Source organism: Protobothrops mucrosquamatus, unplaced genomic scaffold (genome assembly GCF_001527695.2).
Source record: "Protobothrops mucrosquamatus isolate PMUCROS unplaced genomic scaffold, P.Mucros_1.0 scaffold318, whole genome shotgun sequence".
In the NCBI taxonomy this organism is placed as follows: domain Eukaryota; kingdom Metazoa; phylum Chordata; class Lepidosauria; order Squamata; family Viperidae; genus Protobothrops; species Protobothrops mucrosquamatus.
The window spans coordinates 807,869-830,541 of record NW_015386657.1 but is presented as its reverse complement, the minus strand read 5'-3'; the positions used below and the strand labels follow the sequence as shown (position 1 = coordinate 830,541).

At 36.9% G+C, this 22,673-nt stretch overlaps 1 protein-coding gene across 1 annotated transcript in view; it reads left to right on the top strand.

Annotated features, from left to right (window-relative positions):
• The window catches only part of LOC107286730 (ras-related protein Rab-3C), a 61,270-nt gene that overhangs the window by 5,956 nt on the left and 32,641 nt on the right, over window positions 1-22,673 (top strand). The window contains exon 3 of the mRNA XM_015815144.1: window positions 22,112-22,230. Coding sequence (XP_015670630.1) covers window positions 22,112-22,230 — 119 coding nt within the window. The remainder of the gene's footprint in view (window positions 1-22,111; window positions 22,231-22,673) is intronic.

Genomic DNA, 22,673 nt, shown 5'->3' with positions numbered 1-22,673 from the left:
TAGGTTTGTCAGGAATCTGTTTGATCTTCCACTTGGTGCAGAGTTTGTCTCCCAGTTGATGTCAGGGTAATTAAAGTCCCCCATTACTATGGTGATGTGCTTCCTACATACCTTAGTTAGCTGACTAGCAAAAAGTTCATCTATTTCCTCTGTTTGGTTGGGTGGCCTATAGTATACACCTATGGCAATGTCATTTTTTTATCCCTTTTATATTGACCCAAATGCATTCAAGACAGTTTTCGTCATTGTTGTGCTCTATTTCTGTGGAGATGTAGTTATTTCTTATATAGAGAGCAACTCCACTTCCTCTTTTATTTGATCTGTTTCTTTTAAATAATTTAAATCCCTCTAGCTGTGTGTTCCATTTGTGGGTTTCATCCCACCATGTTTCTGTAATGGCAACAATATCATATCTGCCCTCATTGACTTGAATTTCTAGTTCACCCTGTTTGCTGTTCATACTCTGTGCATTGGTGTATAGACATTTGAGTCCTTTATGACCGACCCTGTGTTTACTATTCCAAGTGTGGCCTTACCAAGGCATTGTAAAGTGGTATTAATACTTCACATGATCATTAATACTTCACATGATCGAATCGATATTGTCTGAACAAGACATTATATGTTGCAGAGTTGATGTTATTTGCTTTAACAAGCTGCAGTAATGACATGATTTCTCTCACTAAGGCTTCAGCACCTCCAGTGATTATTCCGGTATTCATTAAGTAGCTCATTGGGACTGCCAAAAGAGATTGATGGATAGACAGATACTCCTTCTGGCTACTGCAAGAAGCCCCATAAGTGACTCAAAATAAAGCAATGCAGCAGCTTTATTTCATTACTTAGAAGTGGGAAATAAGGTTCTTTGGCAGCTGCCTCAAAATGTATATAAATCTTCTAAAGCAAGAATTTCCACAGTGTTCTTCCTTAAGAAAATTTATTGAAATGAAGAAAGTAATGTGACAAGAATTTCAGTAATGGAAGTATTTTCCAGTGTGAACCAATTTTTCTCCTATTAGATTAAAGCTGAAACAGTGAGGAGGTGGATATTATTACTAATAAGGGAGGAACCTGCAACTGGTTATTTACAAAACCTTCTCCTAGGTCCTAATTAATCTGTGAACTGACTGTTGAGAACTGATTGCCTAATAAAACAGCTTGAAGCATCAGCAAAGAAAAATAACCCACTGAAGTTTTGCACAGCCCTAATATTCCTTAACTGCTAGTAGAAATAGGTTTACTCCTCTTATACTTTAAACTTGGATTTGAAGGCTTGATTTACCTGCCTGAGACATGATAGAGATTTTGTGTATCTTGTTAGGCAGAAGTGTAAACCCAATTGGTTTTCCCTGATTTTAAAGAGGCATAGTATATTTGACTCAATGATTGTGTTATAAACTGAATTCCCATGCTATATTCATTCTTAGTCTCCTTTTGCAAAACGATTCCTGATGGTTTATGGCATTTAATAATATTCAGGCTTATTTACAGAGGTAAAAAAAGTAGAGATGAGTAGAGATGGGTAGTATAGATATGCAACTCTTTGGAAATAATTCAGTAAATGTGCTTTGGACAGTACAAGAATGCAACTATAGCAGTTCTCTGCAACTAGTTAAGGCAGTCACCTTTTTCTCTAACTACAATGTGATTCCCAGGAAATAATATTGTATAGCTTTAAAAAAAGTTTCAGTCCAGTGTTACATTCATGTTGTCTGAACTCTTAATCACATTTTTGCAATCAAGTCCAAAGTGGTGCAAATCCCTAAAAGATAAGGTAAGAGTTTTGCAAAATCACTAATCCATTGCCTATTAGCATCAAAATCAAGATACGGTAGGGCAGGGGTGTCAAACTGCCAGCCCGTGGGCTGGATGCGTCATAGCAAAACCGCGCCCACCCCATTGCCGGCAATGGAAAAAAAGTTGCGATATGTCACGACACGTCACGTGATGTTGCAAGTTTGACACCCCTGCTGTAGGGTCATCATTGCCGTAAGTCCTGTTTTGGTCTGACTACAACTAGAAAACTGCATCCAACTCTGAGTACTGCATTTTAGGAAATACATCAACGAAGTCATTTAGGTCCCAAGAAGAGCAACTACAATGATTAGATATATTGAGTAAGTTTAGCCTGGTGAAAAGAAGATTGTGAGGGAGACATGAAGTATATTTTAGTCAGATATCAGGTAAAATTTCCTAATATCCACGTTCCTAATGTTTATTTTTGTTGTTCTTTCCATCTTTCTGTGGGGTGCAAGACTGCCCCAGGCAGTTATGGAAGTATTTAAGGAGAGGGAGAGCTCTCCATGACAGAAATATGTTGTAGATCAGTGTTGTGCTGGCTGTGGAATTCTGGGAGTTGAAGTCCACATGCCTTAAAATTGTCAAGGTTGAGAAACACTGTTGTAGATGTTTCTTGTATTATACTTTCCTTTCAGGGGAGGGAGGGAGAAGGAAGGAAGATCTCTATGCAAGAATTGTGACTTTTAATTAAATTCATTCTTCAATTTATCTCCGGACGTATCCCACAGGAATACAATGTTATGAAACCATTATGATGGTCAGAAAATGTTACTTTATTGATTGCACAAGAAATCTCAAATTCTATTCATTTCTCAGTTTTTATGAAATGTGCATCCATTCTTGCTATCTGAATTGTAATCTGTTGCCTTTGGCTGCAGTACTCCAAGCAAATGGCAGTGCTATCCTTAATGTGTCTATTCAAACACAATAGTTTGACTGGGTTCAATGCTGCTTACACCTAAATAAAAGGACGCAGGCACATACTTGGAAAATGTTTACCTGTTATAAAAACTAGACACAGTGATTTTCAGTGTTATTATTGCAGCCCGGGAGAGACTAAGACACTGCAGTTATTTTACACAACAAGTCCAGGATCTTTACACTACAAATCCTATAAGTTCCTTGAAAAGTGACAAGGTATTTACAACATATTCATCTTATAAAGAAATTATAGATGAAAGATGTTGAGCTCACATTTCTCTAAATTCTTCTGTTTGTAGTGATATTGCACAGTCTATATAAATGCTGGCTTTGGAGTACAAAATATTTTTGTGCTGCATAATAGCAGTGGGTTAAATCTAGATCTTTAAAGTTATATTTTTGTGTTCAGCTTTATAAAATACAGAGATGTGTGGAATCTTTATTTATTCAGCCTTACTGAAGAGCACTTGATAAAAATTCATAACAAGGATGTTATGTTTGCTTCTTCCCATCTTTGCCCATGGAAAATATTGACGATTGGACCTAATGTCACCCAGAGAACTTCCTTGGCTAAGAGTGGCCTTGAAATTGGGTCATCCCATTGCCAGTCCAAGTTCTTGACTGCTACAATATTAGAAAAATGCAATATTGTTCTAATTACAAGTAAATTAATGAAGCAGTCAAAGTCTTACCTTTTATTTTTCAGAATTATCTATGTCCCTCTTCAGCCTTCCTTGATTCCGAAGTCAAATTAAATCCAACAGGAAGACATCATAAGAAAATTTCTCTCATGGCTATTTTTGAAATTAAGAAGCACTGACAGAGAGGCTGCAGAAAGAGGTAGACAGAATTGTAGAGTCAGAAGGGGAGCCTTAGGCTATCAATGCTTCACAAAAATCCAGTTTAAAGTATCTATGATAGATGGAATAATTTATAATAGATATATTCACTGAAAGGGAGCCCACTAACTTTCCAGATAATTGACTTCACTTTGAACTGTTCTTACTTTTAGGAAGTTTTTTTCCCTAACTTTCAGTGGATTCCCTTTGAATATTTGAAAAGTGTTATCATATTTTTCCCACATTTTCCTCTTTCTCAAGTATTCTCAAATGTTTCTTTTCATAGAACTCTTCTCTTTCTAGGTAGCAGGTTCACCTTCTCTGAATCTGCCAAAATTTATCTGAATCCATATGGTTGATGTCCAGAAGTGGATGCAGAGGAAAATTTAATGCAGTCTAAAATTGCATTTGTTTCTTTGCAACCTCATCATACTGGTGGCTTATAATTAATTTGCAACCATTTACATTTCTAGAATGTTTTTTTTTCACAAGAACTATTACCAAATAGGGTATCTCTCATATGATACGTGCATTTGATTTTTGTTTCCTAAACAAATTTTTTTGCATTTTCCAATTAAAATCCATTCTGTTATTTTCAGTCAATTTCTCTCAGATTTTCTTTATCTGTTTAAGATTAATATACATTTTATTTATGAATTTTAGATAATTAATGATTCCATCAAATCTTAAATTATCTGTACATTTCATAAGCAATCATTATAGCCATTAATAAAATGGAGTAGAGGAGTTTTGGCAGCATACTAGATACCTAACTCCTATTGGATGAGAAATGATTTATGAACAGATTTTGGGTATGATTTATGAGCCAGCTATGCATTACTTATCATGCATTCAGCCAATACAATTAGATTGCTAATATCATGATATACTTTGTCAAATGAATTACTGAGATGAAGATATATCTATAGCATTTCCACAATCTATTAAGAAACTTATTCAATCCAATAAAAAAAACAGGCAAATTCATTCTGATGTTTATTGTTTTCAGTCTGTTTACAGATCCATCTTTTTATGATCCCTTCTGGATTCTTTCCAGATGTTGATATTAGACAAGCAATCTGTGGTTCCTCTCATCTTCCAAAGATAATATTTGTGTCTTCTGCTTTTCTATCATTTTATCAATTCTTCACATTCCTCAGAGACAATATACTTAGGGCCAAACTGAATATCAGTAAGTATCATCGTATCCAAATATCAAATTAATCAGAGTTCTAGAGGTTTAAATTAATTCACAATTGACCTTTTTGTGACATAACAAGAATTTAGATTCTTCAGCAATCTATGAAGCACAGTTTGGTTTATTAGCAAGGACTGAGTGTATTATAATGAGGTGGTTTCTTTTGTGGCTAAAAGAATGTTACGGGAAACAAACATGGAGCCATTTGCCTTTATAGTGAAAAGGAAAACTTAGCTTGAACATCATTATTGACCTAGAGTTGTCTAACTCTCTTTCCCAAGGAATCCAAGTCTGGCACATTGGGCTTCAATAAAAGTAGAAAGCCTCTTGGGGGGCTTTGGAGCCAAAGCCGCAAAGTCCCATTTTAATGAGTCCATGTTTTTATTAATAGAAGTTAATTGCTCAAACAATGAAATGACTGAATTGTAAGAAGAAATGTTGGCTACAATTTAACCATAAAGTCAGCTCACCAATTCTGTGGGAATAACCTTGGAGTTTTGCTTCTGCATTGCCTTATTTTTTTGTGGCAACAATAAGTGAATTAGCCTGAGTGGGAGTTAGACCACTGGTTAAATTGTGTCTAAAAGAAACTGAGATTTCCAGCAACTTTTATTTTTCTAGTTCCCTTTGAAGTTCCCATTCAGGCGCCTCAGACTTATTAGGAGTCAAAGGGGGAGCTGATTTTCTTACAGCTAGACTGGTTCTGTGGTGTTTCTTCCCTCAACTTTTGATTCTTCCCCTTTCCTCCCTCCCTCCTTGGAAGCTTGCAGCGAGATTTTATTTTATTTATTTAAAACATTTACATAGCCACCCATCCTTCAGCTACTCTGTTGGATATTTGATGTGGCCTGTAATATTGCCTCTTAAGAAACAGAAAAGCAGAGGCAGAACAGCAGACAGCTCAGGAAAATTCTTGCTGACATGACATCCTTGAAACCATTAAGTCTATGTTTATTAGAGCCATCCTTGCAGTTCCAAGATGCATTTAAAAATATACTTCATTTAGAGATGGGATTACTCTTGACTGATGTTAGAGTTTAATATCATCTTTCTAAATTTTGGAAAAATTATACCCCCACCTCTTATACTATAGTGATTCAGGGACGCAGCTCCCTTGTCTGCTTCCAAATGTTATGCTATTTCTAATAGCTTAAACATGTTTCAGCTTTCAGTAGGAATTGTATTTAGGAAGATGACTTCTTGACAGTAGGGATCTCTAATTTCGTAGCAATCTCGCTCTCTCTGACAAACACACACATGTAAAACAAACATATACTCTCTCTGTGTGTGTGTGGAGGGCAAGCTAGCATTTTTTTCCCCGTTTCTGTGTAGAGTGGAAACTAGAATTTTTTTTCCATTTCCAGATGCTGCTACAGTTCAGAGAAGAAAGTAATGAGTGAATGTGTTCTGTAATTGCTTCTTGATCAGCTGGAAGGAGCATTGATCATTGCACTTCTTACCTGTTCTCATCTTTTCAAGGCTACCAGAAGTAAATATGACTTCAAAATACTCTGAAGGCATTTGAGAGTGGATACCGTCTGGCGTGAAAGTATTTGGACCCAGTGACTAGATCACTTTTCAATTTAAACTTTGCTGAATCATTTCTCTCACTAAGAAAGACAATGGGAGGAAATGACTCAGTGGAAGAACATTGTATTAGGTAACAGATACAATTTTCCAACATCCATTTTTTTGTTTTTTTGTTTTTGTTCTGCCTATTTGCTTGAATGGAAATAATTAGTCCTCTTGACAGAGTGGGGCTACTATTTTCTGCCAATTTACCATCTACAAAAAGTGATTTATTCTGCTAAGGCCACTAATGTCTCCTCAATTAAAGAAAATAATAATATTTTGTTCCAATTAAGGGTGGCTGTTCTGGGAAAAACTAATCGGTGTGTCTGCCTTTGGATATTTGGTTGCCTACACACATAAAAACTCTATTATTCCAGAGAGGACAGAAAATCCTTAGGTGAATTTTTCTGCTCTGCTCCAACTTTTTATATTTAATACTAAACATTGTTTCTCTTGTCCAAATTAAATTTAAAAAGTTGGTCTGCTAACTGCAATGGAAAAACTTTGATCAGACAGATGTCGCTTTTTTCTAGCTGCCAACTTCTTCTGGCAATTTTCTCCATCTTTGCTGCTCTTTTCTAGATTGGCCTGAGGTGGCCATCTCAGGTGACAGATTGAGAAGGACAGATCAAGGTTACATTCAAACCTACCATTCTGTCTCCTGCCTGCTGAAGAGGCTCCTTTGCCCATGGTTGTGCTCTAGGAGCTTCTCAGAACAAGACAGGGGGGGGGCATAGCTTTGTAGAAGTGGGCCACTCAGATGTCATAACTTTTTCTGATGAATCTACAGATTAAGATATTAGGAGTAGTACATACTTGGGAAAGCTGTACCAGTCAGCTTCTTGTAATAAATTAGCTGAGCAGTTCACAGGCCTATATAAATAGACCACTGTGCTCTACTCAATCAATCAGAATAAAGCTGGAAGGGACCTTGGAGGTCTTCTAGTCCAACTCCTGCTGAAGCAGGATACCCTATACCATTTCAGACAAGTGGCTGCCCAGTCTTTTCTTAAAAGCCTCCAGTGATGAAGCACCCATGATGTCTGAAGGCAGGCTGTTTCACTGGTTAATTGTTCTCACTGTTAGAAAGTTTATCCTTAATTCCAGGTTACTTCTCTCCTTGATTAGTTTCCATCCATTATTTCTTGTCCTACCCTTTGATGCTTTGAAAAATAAGTTGACCCCCTCTTCTTTGTGGCAACCTCTCAAATACTGGAATACTGCTATTATGTCCCCCAAGTCCTTCTTTTCTCTAGACTAGCCAAATCCAAATCCTGCAACCGTTCTTCGTATGTTTTAGTCTCCAGGTCTTAGTTGCCCATCAGAGAGGACAATCAGAATGACCCATGCTATTTCATAAAGCTTCACTTAGAGGACCTCTTCTGAGGATACATTTTAGCCTTGTGTCTACTGTTCTAAACATTGCTAGTGACCTTTCTTCAGGAAAGAATGATTAACAGTTGATGGTAATACAGGCTGCAAGTGAGGAAAATAAACAACAGATCTAATGTAAGCAAGTGGGTAATTGATGGCAGTGGCTGTTCCCCTTCCCAATGGGAGATCTTTTGTGCCTTCCATTTTTCACCCTGTTTGAGTTTCCAGCTAACTTGTTTGCAATTGAAACACTGGAATTAAACTGGCAGTTTAGCATCTATTGGAGGAAGCTGCAAGGAAAGGACAATAGATGAGGAAAAAACCTTCCTTGCTACAGCTGTTTCTGTAGCTAATTGTGCCCTCTGCTGTGTTATTCTATTGTGATTTTTTTTTATTACCAGGGAATTTGTCTGGTGAACAAACTATAGAATATGGAACAAGCAAGGGGGCTGAGCCCCATTTGCTAAATCCTGAATGAGGTTTTACATTTAGTGCTTTAGATTTAGCTGCCAAATATAACTCATTGCTTGCACAGTAGAAACTATAATGGATCGTGCTGGAAAGCACCCAAATCTCAAAATTATAAAAGACATGCTAGCAAGGATTTGTGATATCTATCTTGTTGGCTAAAAGAAACAAAGCCTGAAACTGCTAAATTGTGATGGGTTGATGTCTCCCACTGGTATGCTACCCAAACAGAGAGGCAGTCAGGAGATCTGGAAAGAAAATGATAGATAGAACAACTGAAACATTTATTCATGTTTATACTGAATGGAGTTTTCTCTAGCAAACTTGCTCCAATTTCCTCTTGTTCTATTTGCTTTTTATAATTTCTTTTGATTTCCAAAACCCATCCCTGAATGACACCAGAGATTTCCTTCTAGTGCTGTGGAGTGCATGATTCCTTATAGAATTAACTAACTGTAGATCTAGGTGGAGAAAATTAACAAGGCCAGCTGAAGATATTGTTGGCTGCTTTTCATCAATCTTAATCCTCCCAGCTTTGCAATAGAGAATGGAAAAACCAGTTATAAATAAGTCTTTTGGAGGCAATTTACAAAGAAATAAACAGGCACCAGCTTTTATATTGATGTTTTTGCATTTATTGCAGAATTTTGGGGTGATGAGCTTATCTCTAGAAACCTATAAAATATGCCTATATTTATTTATTTCTCTAATTTAGAAGTTCACCCAGTTAAATAAAGACCCTATATAAACCAGGTTTCTCAACCTTGGCAGAGTGAAGGTCTGTGGCAGGGGTTCCCAAACTCTGGCCCATGGACTGGCACCAGTCTGCAGCATGCCAGCAAGTGAGTCGCACAAACAAGCAAAGCTCCATCCTCGGGATGCAGGCAGTATTCAAAACCACACCCCCTCTGGACCACGGAAAAACCTTTCTCCATGGCATCGGTCCCTGGTACCCAAAAGGTTGGGGACCTCTGGCCTATGGACTTCCTCCAAGAATTCTCCACCTAGCCATGCTGCCAAGATTGGCAACAGTGGTCTACACACAGCACTCCTCTTATATCAAGCATCTACAGTAATAAGATCAATAGAACAGCTAACTATTAAGAAAGAAAAAGTAAGATAGACTCAGGCCTTTGAAAGAGGGTCTTGACTAGCACTTTTTTATAGGATGATTTAGAAAATATTATACTAAGATTTCCAACTGTCCCAGAGTATTCAATTTTGTTATTAACAGAGGGAAGCAGAATGTTTTGAGACAGTACCTCCACCCAGAACCGTTATGGTCAGGGAAGGAAAGGAAAAATGGGAGACATCTTAAGAAACTACAGGTGGATATGAAGGAGCTTGCAGAAAAGAAAAATAGACAAATGTAGGAAATTGAAGAAGGTGCTTGTATAAGGCAGTCATCAGAAACTGTAGGCATTGTGTCAGAAACGCTAAAGCTCAGAATGTGACAAGGCATGCAAAAAATGCTCAAAGCAACAATGCTTGGGGAGGGGGGAGCAAAGAAAAGCCAAGAAGTCTGCTGCCAAGAGGAAAGAGTAGATTAATGGCTGAGGGCAAGAAATGTCTTAATTCAAATTTTACATCTGTCTTCTCTCAAAAGGAAAACAAAACCCTAGCTGGCCAGTGATAGACCTATTATTGGCGAAGAGAAATACTAGCTCAGGCTAAAGTCGGAGACAGTAAAAGAACACCAAGCTAATTCAAAGACAATCAGAGTATTCACAACTCGGGATGGGGTGGAACCAAATAGGTGCAAGTTGGATCAAAGCTCTGCCCTTTTCTATATGCATAAAGTCATATGCACATATAGATACAAAGGGACAGAGAATATCCCTGATCCATAGTCTGATGGAGCCAAGAATCCTAAAAAAAAAATAATAATGACAGAACCATTAATTACATTTTTTGAGAACTTTTGGAGAACCACTCAAGTTTCAGAAGATGGACAACAGTAAATATCCTTATCTCCAAGAAAGGAAAGACTACTATTGAATTGATCATTATCAAATCTGTAGATGACACGAAACGTGGAAGGATAGCTTTAGAAGAGAACAAGAAAGTTCAAAAAGATCTAGATAGACTTGACCACTAGACTGAAACAGGATTAAATTACCATGGAAAACTGTAAAGTCCTGCATTTGGAGTGGGGGGGGGAATGAAATTCACAAGTATGGAATGGCAGGGCTTTACAGTACAGTAACACATGCAATAAGAGTATTAAAGTTCTAATAAATTACAAGCTAAACATGAGTTATTAGTATGATTGCACCTGCTAAAAGGCAAATACTATTTTTTTTAAAGTATTAGATGCAGGAGCACATAATTCAAATCACAGCAATTAATGGTCCCACCCTACTCTGCCATAGTGTCTACCCTTCAGTCTTCAAACAGAGACTGAATGATCATCTGTGAGAAATGTTTTAGATGATTCTGCACTGAGCAGGAGGTTGAACCAGATTATTCTGAGAATTTTCAGTTCTATGATTCATTGTGCAAATTCAAACTAAGCCAACCTTTATTGGAGATTAAAACTCTTTGTAACTATGAACCTAATTTGGCCACTAGGTAATAGATAGAGAATGTTTTTGCCTATTTCTCATCTGGCTTAGTGAGTTTCTGGATTCAAAAATAAAGAAAACTTTGTTTCTCACTATTGTCCCCTATTTCAAGATGTAAAGTAAAAATATGCTAATAAACATTTTTATTAATATATCTATATTTAACTTCAAATATAATGAAGATTTGTTAGCATTCATTGAGCTAAGTTCATATTCTGCATTCAAGAAAATCGCATTATGAGCATTAAGTAATGGTGGAGATAGTCTGCCACTTAACTACCCGATACAGTATTTTTTCAGTCTGTATATGTTCTAGAACACATCCCCTAACAAGGTTTCCTGCTGAATATTACTCTCCAATCATCTTTAAAGGAGACTTCTTCCTCATTCAACTTCCTGGAAAGGCTTATTTAGCATTTTCCCACAATGGTACGTATGGAATATTAAACATAGTGCCAAGGCTGTTTGCCCACAGTACTTTAAATAATCCCCAGGCATATAATCACTCTTTGCCCTTTTAATTTTGTTCCCAGATTTTTTTTGTGAGTTTGTTGTTCATTGCCCAGATTGGGGCAGGTTATATAAAATGGCAAAATATGTAAATACGGATGCATTTCAAAATAAATTATTTGAAACAGTTCCAGAACAAGGAAGAAAAAAAAGGAGACGGTTACCCTCCCATTCTAATAATGAATGCCAGCCATTAAAAATCTGGGGAGGTTATTTGCTCTGCAGGCAGAGCAGTTTTGACTAATGTTGTGAGGCTGAAAGACAAATATGCAAGATGGGAAAAATTCCTCAGGGAACGAAGGCAGACTTGCTCTTAAAATTCAGCCTCATTTCAGATGCAACATATAAATATAGCACAAGTACTAATCAAAACAAGGTTCTGAATATCTGGAACAACAACATAAGCAAGCTCTGAACATTGCAAAGCTACCACTCTCTGCAGTGAATGATAACATTAGTCCCTGCCTCAACAAGGTCAGGGGAAAGTCCTAAATTCAATTACTCATATTGATTTTTTATGGATTATGCTAAAAGAGGTTTAGTGCACTTAATCAATATACAGATTGGGTTTTTTAAAGTCCTTGACTGATTTATTCTTTTTATTTTCTATGAGTTTTTAAATTAAGTGAAAAAAGGATAGCTGCAAATCATTTGAATGCAAGGTTTGGATTACAGAGGGAGCAGCTGCCCAGTTTGGAAGGGAGGAGGGCTGTTGAGAATTATAAACAAGTCCTCTTGCAGCTTAACCAAGATAAATTGAGGAAGACCATTTCACAGCTGGCAGGGTTTTCCTTTCCCCAGGGCAACTGACAGAGAAAAATAAAATAAGACAGAAATGCCAATAAATCATATGAATCAAGAAACAAAGAGTAAGCAGTCAGATTACCATCCATTTTTTACTGGAATCAGATATAACTGAGACAGACCATTGCCATCAACCAGCAGTGGCCATCCTAAAATTAGAAGCAATTATTCCTGCTTCTAACGTGCATTGGCTTTGGTCAAAACCAGATTTCAGGACTAAGTAGATAGATTTCTGTCTTTGTTCTAATATTGGACTTCCATTAAGTTCCTGGTCTCATTCTGGAACATTTAAAATTGGGTTACTTAGCTCTGTGACTTATTTTTATGGGAAAGAAGACCTATATATCCTCCCCAATGATCCTTCACAACATAGTAGTTATTTTAGGCCTGCTTTGTTAATTAACACCTATCATGGTATAAATTTGAAATTTTGGCTTCATTTAAATCTAAATTTATTTAACTGTATTTTAGTAAGATGTAATAATGATGATGATAATTTATTAAATTTGTATGTTGACCAATGTAATTTGCTTGTTTCCCACTTTTCAACATTTCTTATTATTTATTAATGTGGAAGATGAAACATTTACAAATAATTTTGGGCTACTTTTAAAGTACATAAAAGCATAATTAACTAACACTGATTAAAAAACAACAAAAACAAAACAAAACAATAGTAGATATAAAGCACAAAAGTAAAACAATTACATGAAAAGATATAGAGAAATAAATGCCTCTCTAAACCATAGTAAGAAAGAGGCTTCCTTCCCCATTAATGGCGATTTATTCCACAATATGAGCCCCTCATGGAGAAAAATAAATCTGCCATTAATATCAAATCTATCTGTGGCACGGCTTGTGAAAAAGTGCTACACTGATGACCTTACACATTGTGAGCACCTATGAGTGACTGTGGAAAGGAGCAAATGGTGGAGAAAGATGTCCAACCTCCAGAAGAATTGCAAAGCTATTTAATTGGCTATGCAACAGCATCTAGAATAAGAATGACTCTGAATCCTGAAATACAGCTTTGAGAATCAGTAACAGTTCCATCTTGGCAGAATTCAGCTTCATTTTATCATAGATAGTCTTTTACAGATTGGAGACATATGGCAGTTCTGATGATATCTACTCTGACTCTTCAGGAAATGAGATGTAAAGCTTTCACCTGCATTTTGATGACAATTATCGCCAAATGATCACCTCCAACAATTTCATTCAACTCATTAAATAACATGGGATACAAAACAGAATATTGCAAGATCACATAAAGAAAGTTCTCAAGGGGTTGAACAGATGTTTCCCAGTATAATACATATTCCTCAAATAGGGATTCTAAACAGCGGTTCCCTCCTACAATACAAGAGCTCCAACAAGATGCTATAATTAAGAAAATCTTAAGTCATAAAGAAATGACAGAAGTTATAACAAAATCAACTTTCCACCATCTGCTTATCAATGCAGTCAGTGGATCAGCATCTCCATATCTAACCCATTTCCTCTGAGAGCTACAGTGCTACCACCATCTTCACAGGCTTTGCTAAATGCTAGATACTAGATGACATTACAAATGGATAAGTCCAATGTAAATCTTAAGCCATAGGGGTGATGCCCCAATGTATTTTTTGCAAAGAAATTCAAGGATGGAATTCTTTGATGCCTTTATTGCCAAGGCATGAAAGAATCTAACACATAATTAGTGCTGTAAATAGAATCAAGATCCTTAACTGCAACCTTAGGGAACAAGTAATAGAACCGATTCAAAAATATATTATTAGACAGTGAGATAAGCATCCTAGACACAACATTTCCCAAAGTGATACTGATCATATAGGAATCTGAACGATTTTATGTCTGAAGAATTGTACAAGTTGTCCATAACATAGTTGAGCTCAGATGGTATCAAAGCATTGCTGAAAGAATTAAAATTTAATTTATCTGTAAAACAGTCCTGAAAAGTTCCTGGGGATGGTTTTCTATTAACACAATCATGGAAGAAATATATTTTCTCCTCTTTGATTTCTATCACGTACACTTTATTAATAAACCGACCTCTGCGTCTAGCCTTATTCTTTACTACTAATGCATTATGTTTACAATAATACCTCCAGTGTGCCCTGTTCCATGACCAAGCAAGTTGCCTGTCCTCATGTTTTGTCCACAGCCATACGGATATCCTGGAACATTATAGGCACCAACACAGCACATATGTTGCTAAGGAGCCACTATATTAACTATTTGAGAGGATTCAATGTTCCTATTTCAACAGGTCAGTCAGTGTAATGGACTGTGAGAATAGCCTTGAGAAAGAGGAAGAGCTACAACCAAGACAATGTCAGATGAGAAAAATCTCAGCCCAACAGAAATGGAATTTGACAAAGCATCTCAGTCATGACCCTCCCTCCTTCTTTTTAGGATAAAGGCAAGGAGGAGAGAGGAACATTCAGAGTTGCAAGGTTGATGTCAAAGCTTCAAAGCAGACGAGACCACTACAACTACTTTTATTGTAGGGTTACAGCAACACAATTTTGTATCTTCCTGGAGCTCCAAAAAATTTCATTCTGTAGAAATTACAAAAATGCCATTTTATATGTAATAAGAATGATGATGATGATGATGATGATGGTGATGATGATGATGATGGTGGTGGTGGTGGTGGTGGTGGTGGTGGAAGGGACCTTGGAGGTCATCTAGTCCAACCTCCTGCTCAGGCAGGAAACCCTATACCATTTCAGACAAATGGCTGTCCAGTCTCTTCTTAAAAACTTCCAGTGTTGGAGCATTCACAGCTTCTGGAGGCAAATTGTTCCATTGATTAATTGTTCTAACTGTCAGAAAATTTCTCCTTAGTTCTAGGTTGCTTCTCTCCTTGATTAGTTTCCATCCATTGCTTCTTGTTCTGCCTTCAGGCACTTTGGAGAATAGCTTGACTCCCTCTTCTTTGTGGCAACCCCTGAGATATTGGAACACTGCTATCATGTCCCCCCTCATCCTTCTCTTCATTAAACTAGACATACCTAATTCCAGCAACCGTTCCTTATATGCTTTAGCCTCCAGTCCCCTGATCATCTCTGTTGCTCTTCTCTGTACTCTTTCTAGAGTCTCAACATCTTTTTTACATCGTGGTAACCAAAACTGGATGCAGTAATCCAAGTGTGGCCTTACTGAGGCATTGTAAATAGTTCTATGAGTGCCTATGAATATTTTCTGTTGCTAAAAATAGAAATAGATTTATTTATTTGTAAAATGTAGAGGTCGCCCATCTTACATCAAAGTAACTTTGGGTAGCTTGCAATCAAAAAATTATAGATGTAACTTCTTTCTCTTCCATACCTCCTGTTCTCTCCCCACTCTTTCACCTGCTCTGTCCTTATTTCGGGAATAAAGCTGTGTTTGGATGACACTATCTCAGAAGGCTAAGCAACTGGATATTTCTCCACAGAGAACTTGGGAAAGTATTTGCATTTCTGGCTGACATGTTAGGGGTTTTTTTAATTCTCTTCATTTATTTTGATGCTGAGAAGTACATGGAGTCCTCAGTTTACAAGAGTTCATTTAGTGACCCTTCGAACTTACAACACCACTGAAAAAGTGACTTATAACTATTTTTCACATTTACGACTGTTGCAGCATCTGCATGGTCACGTGATCAAAATTCAGATGCTTGACAATTGACTCATATTTATGACAGTTGCCATTTCCTAGGTCATATAATCATATTTTGTGATCTTATGACAAACAATCAATGGGGAAGCCAGATTCACTTAACAACCATATTACTAATTTAAAAACTGCAGTGACTCACTTAACAACTGTGGCAAGAAAGCTCATAAAATGGGGCAAAACTCACTTAACAACTGTATTACTTTGAAACAGACATTTTGAGCTCAATTGTGGTCGTACGTTGAGTACTATGTGTTTTTAGTATAATCCAGTTTAAATACCATAGAAACAGATTTAACTCCTTGGCTATATTTGGAGAACTAGAGGATAAAGTTTCTTATCTGCTTCTTCAGAAAGTAGAAGAGGAGCTTAAATTAGAGATTAGATCCTAGTTTAACACTGTGAGAGACTTCTTAATGCTGAAAATAATCAGTGTGAAAATGGGATTATTATTCATCAGGGGTGAGCACAGCCTTTCACTGGAAGTTTTTTTTTTTAGCTGAAGCTGGTATATTTTATCTGTTGTTATAGATTGCTGTAACATTTGATTTCTTGCATCAAGCTTTTGGAATTGGGATAACCAGTAATCCCAAACTGCATGACTGGATCCCAGTAACATGCTCAGACATAATGTGGTTTGTTCAACTTTGGCTAAACATGATATATGAACCCAGCCATTGATCTTTCATGTTTAGCAGTATGAGAAACTTGGATTTGTGCCATCAAACTGTCAGTAACACTTTGTGTTAACTAAGACTTTTAGGCGAAACCTTGAAAATTTTGGAACTGGCAAATTGTTAAACAAGGGAGTTATTCCTGATTCACAAACCTATTGTGGATGTGGATGTGGATGCCTTATCAGCAGTTTTTGTCTCAAAAGGAATTTGCTTATAAGCAAGATTTCATGAGATTGAATTGTCAGGCTGCAGTCCTATGTATATTTATAACTTTTATAAGCAAATAAGCTCACTTGTACAGTGAGACCTACAGACCTACATTTGAGTAAACAACCATCTGATTCAGGGTAAAGATTAGATTCTTCCAGATTTATTTCTGCATGAGTCCTCACTACATATCCAACAGCCACCATTATCAAAGGACATTTTATTATGCACTTTCTGTATAGCGTGTATCTGTAGCTACAACTACAATACCTGATTGACTGTCTGGTACCAAAGCAAAGAAAAAGCTCCTTCAAAAATCTTTATGCATTTTTCACTGTTCAACCAGGAAAAAGACAGATTGCCATGGTAACATCATAATGGAAAATAGGGCACATTTTTATCAATATTTGTCAGGCTTATGCTGTTAGATTTTTGCTTAGAAAATTATTCTGAAAGCAGAAAGAGACCATTGCATTTCAGGATAATCTGATCAGTGGGTAAATTATCACCAATGAACAAGCAAGATTGAATTGATAACATAACTGGTTTTGCATAGAAATGTATGTCAAGATTTAATGAAAAAAATCAAGATTAATTTTTAGTAAGAAGTATAAATGAAATATGGAATTAATTATTCTGAATGGTCTATTAGCATAATAGCTAGACATACAACATGCAACAAAAGGACTACAAAATTCACTGAGCAGGGAAATTGATGGGGAAATGTTAGCATAGTAAATGAAGTCATATTTAATTGTATTAATGTTCACACTAGTTCTTACGTGGTTCTAATAAGTTATGAATATATCAGATGTCATTAAATCATTTGGTCATAAATGAAATTTAAGTACTTGGTTTATTTTTTTCAGAATTACCTTATGTGTGGACCATCTACTATGAAGTTTCCCCATGTATATCCAATTGTAATGAATGTGTCATTCATGTCAATGGACTCTGCAATATACTGGAGATTTTCTTCTTAGATTACATTTGTTTAATGTAGCAACAAGTCATGAATATGAATGCAATAATTGGCACAGAGGAGATATATAATCTATTTACAATACTGTGTACATCAGGGAAAAATTAATGAAAAGCCTTTTTTAACAGATTTATATAAGCAATACTGCATTTTGGGGAAGTCTTTGTTTTATAACTAGATAAAACTGCACTTAGACAAAATTGCCTGAAGACAAACAAAAGTCATTTGTTTATCCTGCACCATCCAGATGTTTGGATTACAACTCCCTCCTCCTCCAGTAACATAGCCATGGGTGCAAAGCATAGCTTCCCATACAGTACTTTATAACAAAATTCATCTGGCTTCTTTATATAAAAATAAATTCTGGAAACAGTGAACTGTAGCCTGTATAAACCTGGAGCAGAATAAATACCATATGTGTAGAAGTTGCAAGAAAGGTGTTAATAATAATAATAATAATAATAATAATAATAATAACAACAACAACAACAACAACAACAATAAAGTTGGAAGGGACCTTGGAGTTATTCTTCACACATGATTTTCCATTTACACTTGACCAGGGGTAGGCAACCTTGGCTCTTTTATGACTCGTGGACTTCAACTCCCAGAATTCCTGAGCCAGCATAGCTGGCTCAGGAATTCTGGGAGTTGAAGTCCACGAGTCATAAAAGAGCCAAGGCTGCCTAGCCCTGCACTTGACCATCAGCTACCAAACCTACCAGAAGAATAAAATCAACTTTTATCAGGAAGAAAAATACTTTCAAGGGAAAGATATTACATACATTCTCCTCTATAATGAAATCTGCCTTCCAGAGGATTTTGCAATAGAGAGGCAAATGTCTTTGCCATGGCTCTAATATAATTTGTAATTTGCCCCAAAGTGCAGTCAGCATCAAATAGGTTGACAGATAAGGATGGCTGAAGGCTTATTTCCTAATGTGCATTTGAGCATCTTTGGGCTTATCTTTTCATGTTGAGACTCACCATTTATTTATCAGATGAAAGAATGTAATGACTATCAACAGAACCACAGCTACTGTATGTTATTTGGAACTTATGTCGTGATTCAATAACTGAATGAGATGAGTCCAAAGAGAGATATTGTGTATTTCGCAATCACAACTGAAGCAATGGAACCTAACAATGATTTCAAGCTCTAAAGTAACTTAATTCCATCTTCTGCCTAGATATGCATACAATAATATCAAACAGTGAAAAAGAGGTCTTTGTCCGCTGAAATGTTATCTTTACTGAAAATAATGTTTTGGAATGCCAAAGGTATGCCCGACCACATTCACGACTCAAAGTGACGAATAATAATCAGTAATTGATGACTATAAAGTACCAAAATCCTGTGTCGTCCAGTTCTCTCTATATCCTGTTAATGATGTCGGATGATAGCCCCACGATACCCGAAGTAAAATTACATACTGTAGTGGTTACTTCTTAGAAAGTTACGACATGTTCTGACCATTCATTTTAGTATTTAGGAATAAATTGGAAATAAAGGATAGTTGACCTGACAACCACATTTTGAATGTTATTGTTATAAGAATAGCAGCAACTTGGTTTTGCTAAAGGTGCCTTTCTTATTAGCATGAATCTGATTTTGAGAATGATTTATTCTGGATTAAGCTGTGCCTCAGGCCAACTGCAAAACTTTAAAAGTTTCCACTCCTCATTAGTGACCAATTCAAATGTCTTCATAACAACATAAGGAGTGCTCTGCTGGATTGGACTCTTGGCTCATCTAGTCCAGAGATGTGTTCTCACAGTGGCCAACCAACTACACAAGGAAGCCCACTAGTTTTCCAGCAAATGATCTTCAGAGGTAGTTGCAGTCCTTGATCCCCATAACTTTCATGAATTGGTGCAACCCTTTTTTAAGCCAGGGAAGCTGGTAGTCAGCACCACATCTTGTCGTAGCAAGTTCAAATGTTTAATTATGCATTTAACATGGAAAAAAATCCCTTTGTCCTGATTCTCCCAAGATTCTGTTTCACTGAGTTCTAGTTTTTTGGGAAGAGGGAAATAGCTTTTCCTTGTCCACTTTATTTGTTTGTTTGTATTCCTCCTTTATTATTTTTACAAATAACTCAAGGTGGTGAACAGATCCAACACATCTTCCTCCTCCTATTTTTGCCACAAAAACCTGTGAAGTGAGTTGGGCTGGGAGAGAGTGAGTGGCCTAAGGTCACCCAGCTGGCTTTCATGGCTAAGGCAGGACTTGAACTTACTGTCTCTGGCTTTCTAGCCTGATGCCTTAATCACTAGACCAAATTAACTCTACACCGTACACAATTTTATATACCTCCATCATGTCCCATCTAATTCACCTCCTTTCTAAAACTCTAAATGTTACAACCTTTCTTCATAGGGAAGCTCTCCAGCCTCTTCATCAGCTTAGTTGCTTCCCCTGACCTTCTCTAGTGCCCTTATATCCTTTTTGAGATGTCATGACCAGAGATGTATACAATGCACACAAATCAGGTACAGTTGTGCCATTGATTTATAGAAGGGCGTCGTGATATTACCATCTCTATTTTCAGTTCTGTTTCCTTTATGCCTAACATGCTGTTCGCCTTTTCTTTATTACAGTGGGTGTATACTGTGTCAATACTTTAATTCAGTGGTTCTCAACCTGTGGGTCGGGACCCCATTTGGGGTCGATTGACCATTTCACGGGGGTCGCCAAGCAAGGCTGTCCGCCATTTTTTTTGTCCGCCATTTTTTTTGTCCACCATTTTTTTTTTCGCTTTTCCGGTGGGTGCCTTACCTCCCTTGGGCTGGGCCAGCTGGTGGTCGGCCTGCTCCGTCTCTGCCGCTTGACAGCTACATCTCGGCTGGCACAGGGGGCGGAACCACGCATGCGCGGCGCTCCCGGGCAGGGAAAGTCCTCGACTTACGACCGGTTGGGTAGTCCTCGACTTACGACCGCTTTAGTCCTCGACTTATGACCGGTTTAGTCCTCGACTTACGACCGGTTGGGGTCGCAGCATTAAAAAGGTTGAGAACCATTGCTTTAATTGAACTGTTTACCATTACTCCAAGTTCTCTTTCTTCATCAGCCATTGCTAGCTCTTAATATACACTGTTATTATTATGGTAGGTTACACAGTTGGTCAGATGTTTAGACTGAATTCGGCATTTTTAATCCATGTATTGAGTCCTCTTTAGGGACCTGGGATTAACAGATGTTGTTATTTGATAGTGTTGAAGGTATCATTGAAGGATTTAAGCTGTTCCAAGTAAAGCTGCCTTTTGCAATTGACTAATGGTGATCTTGTTATTCCCTCCCCTCGTTTTTTCTTCCTCTTTCATTTTAACCCCCAGTTTTATAATACAGTCTTCCACTATAAATATTTCACTATTCTTCCAACTTTATACATCTAGTACTGTAATTTTACTGCAGTTACTATATATCGTGTTAATTTCTCATATTTCTTTTCTAGTTCAAAGTCCATAAGTCTTTGATCAAAAGCATTCTGGTTTCATTATATTTTCACAAGTTTACTATGCATAATTGAAGTTTTTTTTTTCTTTTTAATGTATTTCTTACCAACATATCAAATAATGAAAAGATTTTTTTCATTCTTGTGGGGAATTCGGATCCTTCATATATCAAATTATAGTTTTTAAATCCCATGTCTGTATTGTAAGTTTTGAAATGTCCCATAACTGTAACTTTAATACCATAAAATCTTCTATTTTCTTTTTTCTTTTGCCTTCTGATTTGCTGCAGTGCATTTGTATTTGTCTGAATAACATTGGTGTAAGATGCATAAGAACATTACTCAGATGAGTACCAACACATAGCAGCAATCCAGAATATCAGAAAAAGGAAAGAGGCCACAGTACATCTTCCAATAAATGGATACCCACTGATTCCTGGCAAGTTCCTAAGTTAGTCCCTGTAGGATTTTTGGCAACATTATCCAGAAGAGGTTTGCCCTTGCCTTTTTCCTGATGGGTTACTATATGATTTTCAACCTACAGCAGATATCTTCCAAGGCCAGAGATCCCACCTTCAGCTCAGCAATGTAGGATATTGTCTAGTTCAGGTACTGTAAATTCAGTTTTATTTGTCAACCTGCCAATGTTGACATCGTGGCTACTGTCATTTAGAAGAAATGTTACAAAAGCACGGTTTAAAATAGGAACTTTCTAACCCAGCTCCTTCTTGTCACTCTACCTCCAAAATCATCTTCCATGTTTCAAATTTAGTCTGCATATGACAATATTTAAAACTTGTCCTTTGATTTAATAGATACCTTTTCTCTTATTTTGTGAAAAGCATGTGTGCCCCAGAAGACATTTTTCCTATGCTGGGAAAAGAGCACTCTCAGCTTTGTAACTATCATTCACAGAACATTCTTTTTTTTTTTTTTTTTCAATATAGAATTTTATTGTTTTTATCATAAAAGAAGAAATACATCACAAGTATTACACAATGATTTATNGGGCTGGTGTAAGTGCTGAGTTTCACTGCTTATTATTAGTCATTAACTACTGATATTTCATGGTTTTAGGACACAGCAGGTCAAGAGAGATATAGGACAATTACTACAGCCTACTATCGGGGTGCTATGGGCTTCATTTTAATGTATGACATCACCAATGAAGAATCTTTCAATGCTGTACAAGACTGGTAAGTAAAATTTATTTAGGAATAAATTGGAAATAAAGGATAGTTGACCTGACAACCACATTTTGAATGTTATTGTTATAAGAATAGCAGCAACTTGGTTTTGCTAAAGGTGCCTTTCTTATTAGCATGAATCTGATTTTGAGAATGATTTATTCTGGATTAAGCTGTGCCTCAGGCCATCTACAAAACTTTAAAAGTTTCCACCCCTCATTAGTGACCAATTCAAATGTCTTCATAACAACATAAGGAGTGCTCTGCTGGATTGGACTCTTGGCTCATCTAGTCCAGAGGTGTGTTCTCACAGTGGCCAACCAACTACACAAGGAAGCCCACTAGGTTTCCAGCAAATGATCTTCAGAGGTAGTTGCAGTCCTTGATTTCCATAACTTTCATGAATTGATGCAACCCTTTTTTAAGCCAGGGAAGCTGGTAGTCAGCACCAC